Genomic DNA, 15,257 nt, shown 5'->3' with positions numbered 1-15,257 from the left:
GTCGATTGTTGTGAAATAATTGCATTTGCCTAGTTTTCCTAAAATCTCATCCATGTTTGGTATTGGGTGTCTGTCATTTATAGTTACGTCGTTTAATTTTCTATAGTCAATTACGATTCTAAATTTTTGTTTACCTGAAGCGTCTTGTTTTTTTCGGTACGATCCATAAAGGACTACAATAAGGGGAATTACTGGGGCGTATTATACCTTGATCTAACATGTCTTGAATTTGGTGTTCAACTTCTTGTTCGTATGCTTGTGGATAACTGTATGGTTTTGTATACAAAGGTGAATTGTGAGTAGTGTTAATAACATGTTTTTCTTGATTACTGAAACTAAGTTGATCGCCTTCTTTGAACTGAATGTGTTGATATTGTTTCAATAAACTTATTAAATTAAATTTTTCTTCTTCATTTAAATGGTCTAGTCGGTAAGGACTTGAGTTGATAGATTCTTGATTTTTAGAATTATCTCTGATTGGGTTGTTGAGGTGTTGATAAGTTTCAAGAATTGGTTGAGCTACGAAATGATTTTGGTTTGTGATCGGAATATCATTGATTAATTTATACTTTTTATTATATAAATTAACAGTTTGGGATTTATAATCTATAACGGCTTGTGCGTCTGAAAGCAGTTTTCTACCAATTAGTAGATCGTAATCTGGTGAAAATTGATGTAAAAGAAATTCATTATTACTTTTGAACAAGTTGTTTGAAAGAACATTCACCTTTTTTGTGATAGTCAAAGGTCCATTGCTGGTTTGAATAAGACAATCGGTATCGTAAATTGGTAAATTAAAAACATTGTATGTCATCATATTAACAGTAGATCCTGTATCTATTAAACATTTTATATTTTTTTCCTTTATAGGTGATAATTATGTATTGTTTGTTTCCGAGGCTGGCAGCTGAAAATTTTCGGCTTTCTCGATTTCTATTTCATTTGGTTGTTCTGTTTCCTGTTCGGTTGTGGCTGGTTGTGTGTATGTATAGTCTGAGGTTTGTGGATAACTTTGTTCTTGGTAATATTGAGGATAGTATTGGGAATAAGAAGCTAATTGATTATAATATTCTTTCTGCATATAGTCGTGATAATTTATCTCTTCTTGATTTCTAGTTTCTTCATCTATACTCATTTTACTTTGTTCACTTTCTGCTTGTCTAACACGCTTTGTTGGTTGGTTGGCTACGCCAAAACTATTGAAAGGAGTTTGTTGTGGAGTTGTTTGTGTATGTTGTCCAAAACGATTATTGTCAAATTGATTTTGTCTGAAAATTGGTCTAAGTGTAGGGTTAAATGGTCTAACTGGGTTAGGCGTTGGTTGCATCGGTCGAGGTGAATAATGATTAGGTGGAAGATATGGTTGTTGAAAATAAGGTTGATATGGGACATAAGGATGGTTTGGTTGAAGAAATGTGGGAAACTTTTGAATATTTGGATTTGGATAAGTTGGCTTAAAATTTTTATCTTGCTTTACTTTGTTTTGATTTAAATTTTGACAGGGTTCATCAAAAAGATTTTTTTCTTGTAATATGTTAATTAGTGATCTTAAATCTGGAATTTCGCAATTTATGATTCGAATACAAATATTGGTAGGAAGTTTTTGAATTAGGTCGTCAATACTTGTTTTAATTAATCGATCATATAGTATTTTCTCATCTTGATTATTTTCTAATTCTAGCTTACTCATCAATGTCTGCCTACGGTGTTCTGCTTCTTCCAGAAAAGCTCGTACGTTGCCTTTGAACGGAGTGTTCCTGAATTCCTCCAGTAGAATATGGTTCTTGGTCTGCGTCTTGAAGTTTAGGATTAGCTGTTTTCGGAGATCCGTCCATGTAGTTAGGTTGGTCATGCCAAGAGATAACATGACTTCACTGCTGATGCAGCTTTCAACAAGTCCAAAGAGTATTGATCTCTGCCTCGCATCGTTGGTGGTGTACAGGGCCAGTATATAATCGATCCGGTTGATGAACGTGTATAAAGCGTTTTTATTTCCGGTGAACTTTTCAACATTTTTAAGTTGATTAATCACTTGGGTCATGTTGGTATCAGAAAGGGGTGTTGTTGCGTCGCCTTCCATTTTGTTTATTTATTTAATTTATTATAATTATATTTTATTTATTATTTGTTGTCGGTTTATTTCATTTTTATTGATTATTTAGTACGTATGTTGGGGTTTGTATGCACTGATAGCACTTTCGAAGGTTTGCGAGAAAACCAAATGTTTCTGGAATTATATTCTCTTCGAATTCTATAGCGTCTTCTTGAATTATTTTCAAGTTTTTTGCACAATCCGCGGCTTTGGCAATATGCGAATTTCGGTATACACGTCACTGTCGAGGTTTTATTTTAAAAACTTGACGCGATATTGACCATCGCGTGGGTTGCCTTCGCGTTTGTTGTTTAGCGGATAGCAGTAAACGGGACACAAGAATTAATAACTTAGTTATTGCATCAGGATCCACAATTTATTACTATCCTACCGGCTGCGCCACTAAGATAAAACTGTTACGAGTCGAATAAATGCTGCGACATATACTAACAGCAACGCTAATATGATTTAAAAGACGAAGTCAAGGTTGGATTATGACAACTTGCTTTATTGAATATCAACTTAAGACTAACAATTGTAGGTCTATTGACACGTATTTATGCAGTATTTATTTATGAGTATTCAGTGTTGGGCATTTCACCACACAATTCCAACACATTAACAATGTTGCGTCAACTTCTAATTGTCTATTATGCACTGTGTGAGGCTGTGTGAGTGTATGAGTATTCAGTGTTGGGCATTTCACCACACAATTCCAACACATCATCCGAATACTAGACCTAGGTCAACGAAGCTGCGCGCCTTGCAAAGACGAATCAGCTTAATGACGCGACCATACAGCTTCTGAATATTGTAGACGTAATCAGTATGATTATGTCACTATATATATATATAAATACACAAACAATAGAATTTTACCCTTTTTTAAATAAATATATAAAAACTAAAATTTTCGTCCATATTTCTCTTAATTATTATTCTTTCTTTTTTTTTTTACTTTTCTTTGTTTTTCTTTTTATATGTCCTATGGTAAACTACGCCCATTTTATACTTTTTTTACTGCGTAAAAACTTTAAATTAACAACTCAGCTATGCTTTATCAAAAAAAAACTAATTCTTCCTGCCCAGCTTTTTAGACAAAAATTTTCTGTCGTGAAACCCAATTTCTAGACCTCGTCTTCAATTTCCCATAAAAGCAGCTCGATAAATATTCCTTGCGTTCTTTGGCACTTTTTGGAAGCAAACGATTTTTCGTGTGCTCGATCATAAATATAAAATCGTACGCTGATTTTAAAAAATGTCAAAAACGAATTTTCAAACACACTAAAAGAGAGGAAAAAAAAGTGAAAGAAATTTCGTCTGCAACAGCAACCCAAACAATTTGTTAAAACAACTGTGACAGCTTGCATATGTCCTTTAGCCAGGACACACATGGAGACTAGCTCTCTGCTCTACTCTCTCTCTCTCTCTCGCTCTCTATTTCTCTCCATCTCCCTTTCTCCTTCCTTGTTTATTTCTGTTTTTACTATATCTTGCTCCATGTTTGTACGTTTATTGTGGCGTGCGTTGCTTAACAAACAGGAAGCAACAAATTCAGCTACTGTTTCCGCTTAGTGTTCGTCTGTGCGTGTGTGTGTGTGTATGTGTAAACCAGTTTGTTTCTAACATTTGTGACTGCATACTGATTTGCTTGCAGCAGCAGCAACAGCAGGACATAAGGACAACATATGCTGCGAACGACCCTTAACCTGCCCCACTTCAGCAAAAAAGAAATAGAACGAAGCAATAGAAAAAAGAAGTAAAATTTCTTTGGGGCCAACTTAAGCAGCTAATTTGGTATGCAATCCAGATATTTGGCATTCATATTATTTCTTTTGGCTTTTTATACAATTTGTCGGTACTTAACAGAGCTTTAAAACGGAATCCCCAATGACTAGATTTCGAGTGGCTTTAATCAGGGAATCAAAGAAGTATTAGAAAAAGTTAAGTTTTCATTGTCAACGATTTCAAATGGTTTTCACAGGAATTGTTTTTATTCTTTGTAATAAATGTGAAATTTACAAATTTTTATTCAATTTCCAAGTCAAATATTTAAAAGTTATATAGGATATTATTTACCTTGGGATTTTCTTTAATAATTGAGGCAAAAGTGATAACAAGAAAACCGTTTTTTTTATATTTTCTATTATTTTCCTTGCAAAAGATTTTACCGGAATTTTCTGTAATAATTGAGACAAAAGTTAAACATATAAAACAATTTTTAAGTTACCTGCTAAAAATTTTATATAAAATATATATTTTTTTTTCAAAGCATTAAATATGTAAGTTCTACAAGTTTTTAATTTTCCTGAAAAACAAATTTATACTATATTATTTTCAATGCCAAAAAAATCCACATTTTATTTATAGAGGAATTTTCTTTATAATTTCAGACAAATGTGTGAATTGTTAAAGAGTGTTAAATTTTTCTACAAAGTATTTAAGATTTATATATAATTGTATTTTTCTTGCCAGAAATGTTTACTAGAATTTTCCTTATTATTTGAGGTTTACGTATAAATTAGAAAAGAGTTTTAATTCTCCTCAAAAATATTTGAAGGCCATATATATACTATATATTTTCATTGCTTGAGATTTTCAAAGCTTTTCAATGGGATTTATAAATTTCATATTTTAGATAAATATGAAAAGTATTATTTCAAAAAAGATTTTTTTTTATACATATATATTTAACTTTACTAAAATATTTACAATCTATCATATATATGTGGAGATCTATAGAATAGGCTTGCGTTCCATAAATAAGTCTAAGTGGCTGGCAGTACGATAATCCCCAGTGTCTGGGCGTATAAATGAAAACACTAAAGCCCTTGACTTTAGGCACTCTCGACATGGCGGTGACAAGCCAAGCATTTGCAGCATTTCCTGTCCGGTTGGAGTTCTTAGCGCTGATTTAAATTACAATTGAGTGGCGACAATATTGTGCGAAGGCGCCGAGCGAGCGAAGCTGCTAAGTGGACAGCAACCGAGTCGGGTAGCTGGCAACAAAAACGAAGAGAAAAGAAAAACGAGAAGAGAAGAGCTTGAGTTGAGTCAACAATAATTTAGTCCGACTGGGAGTGAGAGGCGCACTGAGTGGGTGTGGCTAAGTGGGGGCTTGCTGTTTGCGCCTCAGTAGTCAGCGGACATTGAGTGACAGTTGTGTCTGGCTGTCTATAGAAAATTGCAAGGTGCCACTGGCTGAGTGTAAACAACTTGAAAATTAGCAGTTAATGAAGCCTCGTTACGGTCGCAGTCGGGTCGGATAGTCGCCCAGTCAAGGATTACCGCTCAAGTGGCTTGGCTTGCCTTGGCATTGTTTGGACGTTGATTGCGCCGAAGGATGTTGGCGCAATATTTGTGCGAAATTAGTGTAATGGCAGATGGACAAGATGATGGCAATGAGCTGATTGCATTGCGATTGGCCAAAAACGGGACAGGTGAATGGTCTGTGCCAAGATAAGGACAAAAGGATTGGCCACGGCACGTGCTGGCTGAACGAAACCCAAAGAACTCTCAGAAATTGCTGCAGACAATGTGATTGAAACAAAGAAAATGTTATCTGATAATGGGTCTCGTAATGGCATATTGCTGGCATTTAAGTGTTGAGTGCTGCCTTTCTATACGATTCTCAATGTTGCTTAAATTTGAGTGTGGTCATTGTATAGAATTGAACTGTCATTTGACTTTAAATTTAGCTAAACTGTTGACTTCTATTTTTGATTTCTTCTTGATTTTCATGATTGTTTTGGAGTTAATTCCTCCTTTTTTTTTTTTTTTTTTTTTTTTTTTTGACTATAATTATTTGTGGTCTATTTAACTTTCGCATAAATATTATTTGTCATAACTAAAGCAAATATATTTTTTGCATTTGGTAATTCAGCTCCAATTGTTCAGCTTACTCGCATTACCTTTTTATGCTGTTTGGATCGCAAATAAGAGTTATGAATTTAAAAAAATTGAGGCTCAAAAGAAGCCCCAAGAAGGTAGAGGAAATTACACAGAAGTTATTCGTTTACGGTAAATTCAATAAAATAATAAATTTTTATTAGAGCATAGATCATAAATTTACAAAAATATATGATCTAGCTCCTTCAGTTCAAGAGATATTTGAATTCAATTTTAATTTTAAATTTTTATAATAAAAGTTAAGCCATAACTCTTATTATTAATTTTTATTATAAAAATTGAAGATAAGAGTTATGATTTCATATATTTATATAAAAATTGATCTGTAATAATTATTTTTGATTTTTATCATATAAATTATTTATAATAATTTAAAAAAATTTTTATTTTTTTTTAATTACTCAAAAGATAATTCTAATTTTTTAATATTTTGCTATATAAGTTATTATACGTAACGTCCCCGGATTTTCTCATTCTCATGATTGCTGTATTCATTGTTCTACGTCTATATATATTTAAAGAGTAATTTACTTCTCTCTCTCTCTCTCTCTCTCTCTCTGTTCATCAGTTCATAAAAGAAAAACATGCAAAAACTTTAATTATATAGACAATTCAGATTCCCATTCCCTTGCGTAGTTGTAAGTTGTTTTTGCAAAATTTGAATCCAGAATTTTTCAACTTTGGACAATTTCTGTTGGCAATTTGAATAATTTTGTTTGTCATAACCTAGCGAACTCTCCATCACCCCCTCTCGCTCTCTCTATTTGCTCTGTATGTCTTTCGTCTCTTCTCACTCTCTCTCTCTCTCTCTCTATCTGTTACTGGACCATAGAATCGCTTCAATTCATTTCGGCTAACTTATAAATTTCTTCCAGCTGCATATTGACAAACAAAGTTTCAAGTCCAATTTATGCATGCATTCAAGCTGCATATACATATATATATACCTATTTATATAAATATATATATATAGAATTTATTTTTGTCTTTGGTTTATGCAAATGGCAAGTCGAGCCAGATCTTAAGTATAATTTTTTATGCAACTGATTTTCATTTAAATTGAGAGCCAAGACAAGTCACGAGGCTGCGCCTTTTCTTTGCCCAGGAGAAAAAGTTCGCCATAGTTCGCACACACACCCAGACACTCACACACACACACACACACAGCCGCACATGCACACCCAAGTCACACGCAAAGTGGGTACCAAGTAGAAAAAAAAAAAAAAACAACTATTTTTTCTTTCAGCGGTCGCAGCTCATGAAAAATCTTATGAATAGCATTATTCCGTATTTTGCTGGCTCTTGTGTTTCTCTTCCGACTCCGCCTCCGCCTCGGCCTCTTCCGCCTGCGCCTCCTCTTTCTCTTCCGCTGCATCTTGCATCTCTGCTAGAACATCTTTCGAGTCTATTTGTTATGTGTTTGTGCATCTGTTGAGTAGTTTTCCGTAGTATATAGCAGAAGGACACCTATAGAAAAATTCGTCAACCGAAATACTTGAGAGGGAAAGTCATATAGGCGAATCACTGAGCGAACTTTTTGCCACACTTCGAATGCACAACGGCGCGCAATTTTAATTAAGATATTAAATGCGAGTGGAAGCAGTTGATGCTTTTTTCCCACTGTTCGCACTAATGAACCTTCTTCTTCTACCTCGTGTTTTTTTTTTTTCTTCTCTCGTTTGTTTTATGTTTTTTTGGTTTTTGCATCTGCTATAGTTATTGTCAGTAGTCTGTGAGCCTGTCATCATCATTAGGCTGAGCGCAGAAAAAGTGCTGGCTCTATACACAATGGATGCTGCTCCTGCTTCTGCTGCTGCTCCTGCTCCAGCTCTTCTATTCATTCATTGAGTTTGCCTTGTCATTTCGCTGGCTCTTTTACCTTTTGTTGATTTATGCGAGCCACGAGCTGGCAATTAAGCTGCGGCTCAAACCTGAAGGGTTCTTCAAGCTTCTCTCTCTCCCTCTCTCTGCCTCCCTCTGTCCGCCTTCGGCTAATGCCGCTGCTGGACCAATTGAAATTTTAATCAGCTTGAACACAAATTAGCGTCGTTTTTATGTTTATGAATTGTGGCCGTAAGCCTTTTGGCGCAGTTTGCCGAACACCTTACGTTTATCTCCCCTTTGGCTCCCCTTCATTATTTCTTGCATTCACTTTTTTTCCTCTCTTTCTGAAATGTCCTTAATGAAAAGGATATTAAGTGTCACGCAGCTTAAGTGTGACAAAATGCGCAACTTAATTAACTTGTCAAGGGGTTAAACGACCTGACTGGACACTAAGTACTTTACAGTGTTGGTCAACGCCGTAAACGAAAGCATCGTGAGTACTCAAAGCTGTCAGGATTAACACGGAAAGATTAACATTGAAAAATTGACAATATTTTTGGACATTTCACAAATTGGATAATTTTTGAAGTGCTGCAAATATTTATGATAATTATGTAAGAAGAGAAAATACTTGGAGCTGTGGAGCTAACAGAATGGAATATATGAATATGCTATAACATATTGATATAACAGAATATACTGTATAGTAAGAGATATAGCAAGATTCTTATAGAGTCATAGAATGTATTCCATAGACGTTTCAGAATAACAATAATGAAACAGACTGAAAAATAAGTATTCCTTATAAATCTGTATACCTTTACAATATTTATTACTTGCAAAACTTCTCTATTGGATGAATTACCGCACTTAAATTACAGTTTTAGACACGGTTTTAACGTTTTGTCCGTTATTTATAATATTTTATATTTATAATATTTTATATATATTTATAAATTGTGTTCACAGTCAATGTTAATGCTCCTTCATTATTAAAATCTTGTACAGTTCCACCCATGCTGCTAATACCACATCAATTGGTTGGCGCACCCGAAGGTTTCAATGTGACCATCGAATGTTTTACGGAGGCGCATCCCACATCCCTGAATTACTGGACACGCGGCGAGGGACCAATCATACACGACTCGTTTAAGTACAAGTAAGTGGCGCTCCGCTCGTTTCTCACTTCGCTCTCCCTTTACTCTTTAGCTAGTCTAACAACGTCTTCTTTCTGCATTGCCTAGAGTCGAATCGAGCGTCGGCGTGCCCGCGTACAAGACCCACATGAAGCTGACAATTATCAATGTGGGCAGCGGGGACGATGGCATCTACAAGTGCGTGGCCAAGAATCCCAGGGGCGAGACGGATGGCATTATACGATTATATGGTGAGTAAATAGCTCAGAGCTGCCTAAAAAAAAAGAAAAAAGAAGAAGAATAATATAAAAAAAAAACTATGCGACATATTTAAGCACTCAGCAATTGGCAGGCGGCACTCAGAACTCGGCTGTCACTCAGTGCAATTTCGCAGCTTGTTCAGCAAAAGTTGCCGTCAAATGCATTTTTAATTGTTTGCCAAACAAAAGTTGCGAAAAACTGAGCTGAGCTGAAAAGCACAAGCCTCTTCTGAAGCAGCTGCAAATATGTTGCGCATACGCAGCGTTGCACAATTTATGCTGCGAATGCAAAGTCAGCAGCTTGTGCTAGTTTCTCGAAGTAATTTCAGTTATTTATTTTGGGGGAAAATACTTTATTATTAGTAAAATGCGTTTCCATGCGAGTAAATAGTTTTAAAAAAAAATAAAAAAATAAAAAATTTTGTAACTTCTGTAATACGTTTGGAACGGAATGGAATGAAAATAATGAATATTAAAGGCAATACATACGTAGTGCAGCTCAGCTTAATAGGTTTGCCACAACTTAATAGGTTTACAAAAATATATGTAGATATATATTCAGCGAAATCTCTATGAAATAGAGTAATTTATACAATCAAATTCATTATTTATGCGATATGTATAAAGTATAATTATTAAGGAAAACTACATATTCATTCTACGACCTAGAAGCCTATTGTAACTATCCTGATCCGCTCGCTAAGAGTGTGGCAAATCGGATAGAACTGGATCTTTTACAGATTTAGTGCCCGATTTAGAAGGCCCGACCTTATGAAGATATCCAAAATATATATAAAAGTAAAAATGTGGGTGTGGAAAACCGGTGCAGTCTATATAGTGAGCTATGAAAATCTTTAGCATTATTTGTGTTAGCATTTCATTGTATTACTTTACCTTTATTAGTATTACTTTAATAATAATTTCCATTACTATCATTATTTTGTTAGCATATTATCTAGTGTTATCAATATTTATTTTACATTAAAATCCTGTTATCATTACCATATTTATTATTATAATTGAATGATGACTAATAGCACTCATTATTAATATAATTATTATTCTTGTAAACATAATTCGAGCTTAAATATTACATTGGCTTTAGGAATTCACCTCAAGTTGAAATTAGCTGACCCATAATTTATTTTTAACTGGAATCGAACATATAATTTAGTTAATTGTAGCGCTAGGAAATGCGATTTCTATCGCGCACAGTCTTCGGCAACTTAAAGCTGCCCTCAGCAAATCCATCACGTAATTAAACTTAAAACGTGATATTAACTCACAACTTGAGCTGCAGAAATTGAAGCGTTGCAGCTGCAAAAGAAAATAAGTTCAACCTTGGTAGTTGAAATAAAATTAAAGTTTTCCTCGAGGCAGGCAGCGCAGCACATGTGGAGTCAAACACTGACTCGGCTGCCACCGACCCACCGACCCGAGGCTTGTGTGCGAGGATAACCAACCGGTCTGCCCCACCGATTCCATACCTCAGGCACAGAGCACGTGACTTGATTTCCAGTGGCTTGATTATGGCTCAGCCCTGCAGCCTTTAGTTTTTGGCCAAGCATCGACCAGGGCATTGTAAGGTGTTAAGCATTCGTCTTTTACTTCAGATCGCACGCTTCGCCCTCTGCATCTTGCCATGCTGAAAAGTTCACGTTTCCTGGCCAGGCAATTAAGTCGCTCCGTTTCTGGGCTATTGCGGTCGAGATTTCCTTTTTATTCTGGCTTTCGCCTCGATGGCTAAATAGCTGGAAATTTGTCAATTCGTGTTAAGGCCAATGCGGCACTTTCTCAATGTGCCATGGAGCTGGCTTTTTTTTTTCTATTTCCACATTCATGTCTCTCTTTCGCATTCATCGCCTCCACCTGCTTCTCCTCCTCCTCCTGCTGGACATGAATCTCTTAATTAGTCGAATTGGACTTAAAGCTCCAGAGCTCATTAGATGTGTGCAACATTTTGTTGTAGCTGGGAATTAATGGTCTTAAATCGAATATTTTCGTTATTGAACTGTTAACAGTAATTGTTATACTTACAGTTATATTTATAGATAAAAGTTGAGTCTACATAACTTTAGGTTAAACTATTCAAATTTTAACGATAAAATAAATTTAATAAAAAATATTTACATACATAGATATGAAAAAGATAGATAGAAAATAAAAGGGAGTAGAGAATTATTTACATTCATTTCCACTAGAATTTATTCTATTCAATTTCGTACGTCGGAAAATCAATGTTTTAATTAGTTTCTAATGAGATTGCTCAGTCGGCTGAATGTATATTCAATATTTAATAAAATAAGTACCATCACATGGCCAAAAAGCGTTTGACAATCAAAATGATTTTGCATATTTAAAATGGTTGAAACAAACGTGCTGAATAAATTTCACGGTGCGGGGCATAATTAAAACGTGCTTTAATTGAAAACATATACATATATATATATATATATATATATATATATATATATATATATAGAGTATGCACGCACAGCTGTCTATGGTTATCGAGGATGTGTAACGAGGGAAAAACTGAACATTTAAATTATATAAACCTCGAACTGGGGGACTGGAAACTGGGAACTGGGAAATTGTGCATATTGTCACATAATGAAAATACAAAATAATTAGCATTTTGTTTCACCAAGTCGGGCGAATAAAATATATGTATGTATTTATCTACATGTATGCATATATTTGGAGTGTGCTGTGAAATAACAGACAGCACGAATTTCAAATAAATAGCACAAAAAATCAAATGCAATGAGACGTGCGAAAAATTGCAAAAATTGAACAATTTGCATGCAAATTCCTTTAAAAAAAAAGTAAAACAACAACCAATATATATACATTTGACTGATGTATAAATAAAAAGAAAAAAAAAAATATGTAAATGAATTATAAACAACAAATGCTAAATAAAAAACAAAAGAAATAAACTCGAGAACAAGTTCAGTTATTGTTTTATGTAATCAAGCTAGTGTGAGTGCGAGCGAGAGCGCGAGAGTGTGAGAACAAAGCACGGCCTATTTTTAGAGTTAGGCATTTTGTTGACAATAATCAACTGAAATACAATGGCAGATGGGAACACAGAGAGCAGCAAGTGTAGCAGAAAAACAATTCGATTTATATGAAGAGCGAAAGAGAGGGCTATAGCTGTGCGAGTTGAGAGTGTGAAGCAAGTATGCGTGTGAGTGGGATGGCATTAGTTATAAGCAATTAGACGTTGCAAGCGTAAGCCAATCAAAATACAGACAATTCACTCAAGTTAGACTGGTTTGGCTGTAGGTGCTCTTCGCGGAGAGACGCGATAGGCTTTGCCTGGCTGTATAAGACGTATGATAATTGCGAAATTATTAAGAAAGTATGTTTATGTTGTATGTTGTATGTTTAGCGATAGAATATATAACATATATGTTTATAATACTATATATATGTAAATATTAATACATATTATACAAAATTAATTAATATGGATTGCTATCGACATTACGTAAATAATGAAAATATTGAAAGTATATTAATAAGAACTCTATGTTTCATAGCTATCATTAGAGTGTTAGAATATGAGAGATCAGACTGCGATCTTTAAGTAGAATACTTTCTTTCCTTACAAAATTATAATATATACTCATATACTACTAACATATCTTGTCTTGTCATTTCTAATTCTCTCTCTATTTTCACTTCTCTCAACCCCAGTCTCATATCCGCCAACGACCGCCTCTTCGGGTCTCTACACTAGCGAATCTCATTGGGGCGAGGCTGGCAACAATAATTTTGGCTTTGGCAACTCCGATGCGACGCGTTCCAATTACGGACATGATAAGAGTGAGTAGAACTTGAGCCTATCATCAGCATATTAGTCTGACACACGCCCCTTGTTCGTTTTACCCCAACACATTTGATTTTTTTCCAGTATATCTCTCTATCTCGTTTAGTACTCCCCATTTTAAAGTCTCTTTCATTGTCTTTCTCTTTCTCTCTGTCTCTGTCTCGCTCACTTGTGTGTTGTGTCCCCACATCATTAACATCAATCAGATACGCGCTATCAGTCGAATTTGAATGAAATCGGTTTATCTGAACAAAAATCCTTCCTAGATAAAACACTGAACGCGGCAAACGGAAATGGTAATGCGCCCGGCGTCGGCGTCGACAACGGCGCCGACAGCGACGCCATAGCGTGGCTGGTTTTGCTACCAACGTTGTTAACCATGGTGCGCGGAGAAGTTTGTGCAAGACTTAGCTTAAGTGTGTGTTAGAGCTACATATCCGAATTATATATGAGGCTAAGGCGACTAGCATATAAACGATATATAAATATATAAATATATATATATATACATATACAATATGTAATACAAAATACTCGTATAGCCCCTAGTCGAGCAGACCCTAGTTATGATCCGGCCCCCCAAAAGAAAAATTGCGCAGACTAAGCCAAACCGAGCTTGCGTCAACCTTATCATATATAGATTATATATATAAATACATAAATATATATATATGTAAAGTTACAATTATATGGACCTTCACAAGGGTAAAAACGATTGCAATTTAATTTTGCTTTAATGCTGTGCTTAATAAACGAAAAAGAACAAAAAGTAAGAGAAAGAGAAAATATCAATTTGATGTACTCAAGTTGAATAATGTTAAAATAATTATATAATGACACATACATACTCACTTATATACATATATTTGTGCGTTAAACGCTGATGACACACACAAACACACTCACACACGCACATCTCAAACATAAACGAAATTATATACAACTAAATATATTGTTAAAACAAAAATAACGACAACAACAACATATCGAAAATTATTTAAATAATAGTAACAAAATATATAGAAATATATACATGAGAGATGTGTGTATGTGTGTGTGTACTTATATATTGATGCACCTTAAATACATATACATATATACCTTCTTATAAGTTGAACAATATAGAGTGGAGATAGATGTGAATATAATTTGTTACAGTTCTATGGTCATGCGCTTTATAGCTAATGCTGCTCTTAGATATGTATTATTGGGTCATTCATTAACTAATTTCGTTTAGCACCCAAGAACTTTGGACAGCTGATATAGTAAGCCTTGTTTATAAAATTATTATTTAAATTTAAATTATTTATTTAATAATTTTTCAATAGTTTGGATTTTAAAGATTGTGATCAGCTGGACAAGTTGAGTGATGCACTTTTTCAGATGAGTTCAGAATTAATTGATAGAAAAGGTGTAGTTCTCCAACCTTATACAAATTTGGCGACACGCTAAAAGTGTTCGAGGCTTGAATGCTAACAGAATCTCCAGTTTTTGCTACATTTCAATGTAGAAGAACTTTCATCTAAAATCCACACCTCAAAAACCACTTCGACCAGTTTTGTGTTAGCAGGGATAACAGAAATTATTATATTAATTACAACTCTTGTCCGAAAGCAGGCAAAAGGTATTGAATCAAAATGGAAAATACATCATTTGATCAAATGCTTTACATAAGCACACCAGTATATACTCACATCTTTTATAACTCCATTCATGCTCACTTTTTTTTAATGTCCAGTCTTAGTCTTTAGTCGGCTTTAAAGTTTCTTGCCAAAATAAAATTACTTGTTTTTTTTTTTTTTTTTTTTTAACGACCCAATACAGCTGAGATGCATATAAATCATAAACCATATTTCAAGAAAAGCAGAAAAACAAATTAGATGTTCACAAGAAATATCAAGAAAAATCTGAACACAATTTAAATGAATTTTATTACATTTAAAATTAAGTTGTTTTTTTTCATTAGCCATCAACATATTGTTAAAAAAAAAAAAGTATATTAAAGCTTAAATTAGGAAAAATGTAATTAAGGCTTACAAAAATAAAAAATATTGTGTAAGAAAAATAGAAAAAAAAAAGGAAAAACATATACTTAATGAGAATGTTAAACATTTAAGCTAAATAGTTGTGTTGCTTTCAATACAAAATAAAAATATGTTAAATATATATATATATTAAAGATTTACAACTAAATGTAA

General features: G+C 34.1%; 1 protein-coding gene across 2 annotated transcripts in view; it reads left to right on the top strand.

Annotated features, from left to right (window-relative positions):
• Positions 1 to 13,848, top strand: part of LOC6576594 (lachesin) — a 31,754-nt gene extending 17,906 nt beyond the window's left edge. Inside the window, exons 6-9 of one of the 2 annotated variants that reach the window (XM_015165264.3) lie at positions 8,834 to 8,984; positions 9,070 to 9,212; positions 12,927 to 13,055; positions 13,326 to 13,848. In XM_015165264.3, coding sequence (XP_015020750.1) covers positions 8,834 to 8,984; positions 9,070 to 9,212; positions 12,927 to 13,055; positions 13,326 to 13,486 — 584 coding nt within the window. In that variant the 3' untranslated portion in view covers positions 13,487 to 13,848. Of the gene's footprint in view, positions 1 to 8,833; positions 8,985 to 9,069; positions 9,213 to 12,926; positions 13,056 to 13,265 lie in introns of both variants that reach the window. The other variant, XM_002002547.4, reaches the window with a different exon arrangement.
• Positions 13,849 to 15,257: the final 1,409 nt, after the last annotated feature.

The sequence above is a fragment of the Drosophila mojavensis genome, unplaced genomic scaffold (genome assembly GCF_018153725.1).
Source record: "Drosophila mojavensis isolate 15081-1352.22 unplaced genomic scaffold, ASM1815372v1 contig_36, whole genome shotgun sequence".
NCBI classification, from domain to species: Eukaryota; Metazoa; Arthropoda; class Insecta; order Diptera; family Drosophilidae; genus Drosophila; species Drosophila mojavensis.
The sequence above is the reverse complement of the archived record's forward strand: the minus strand, read 5'-3'. Positions and strand labels throughout refer to the sequence as shown.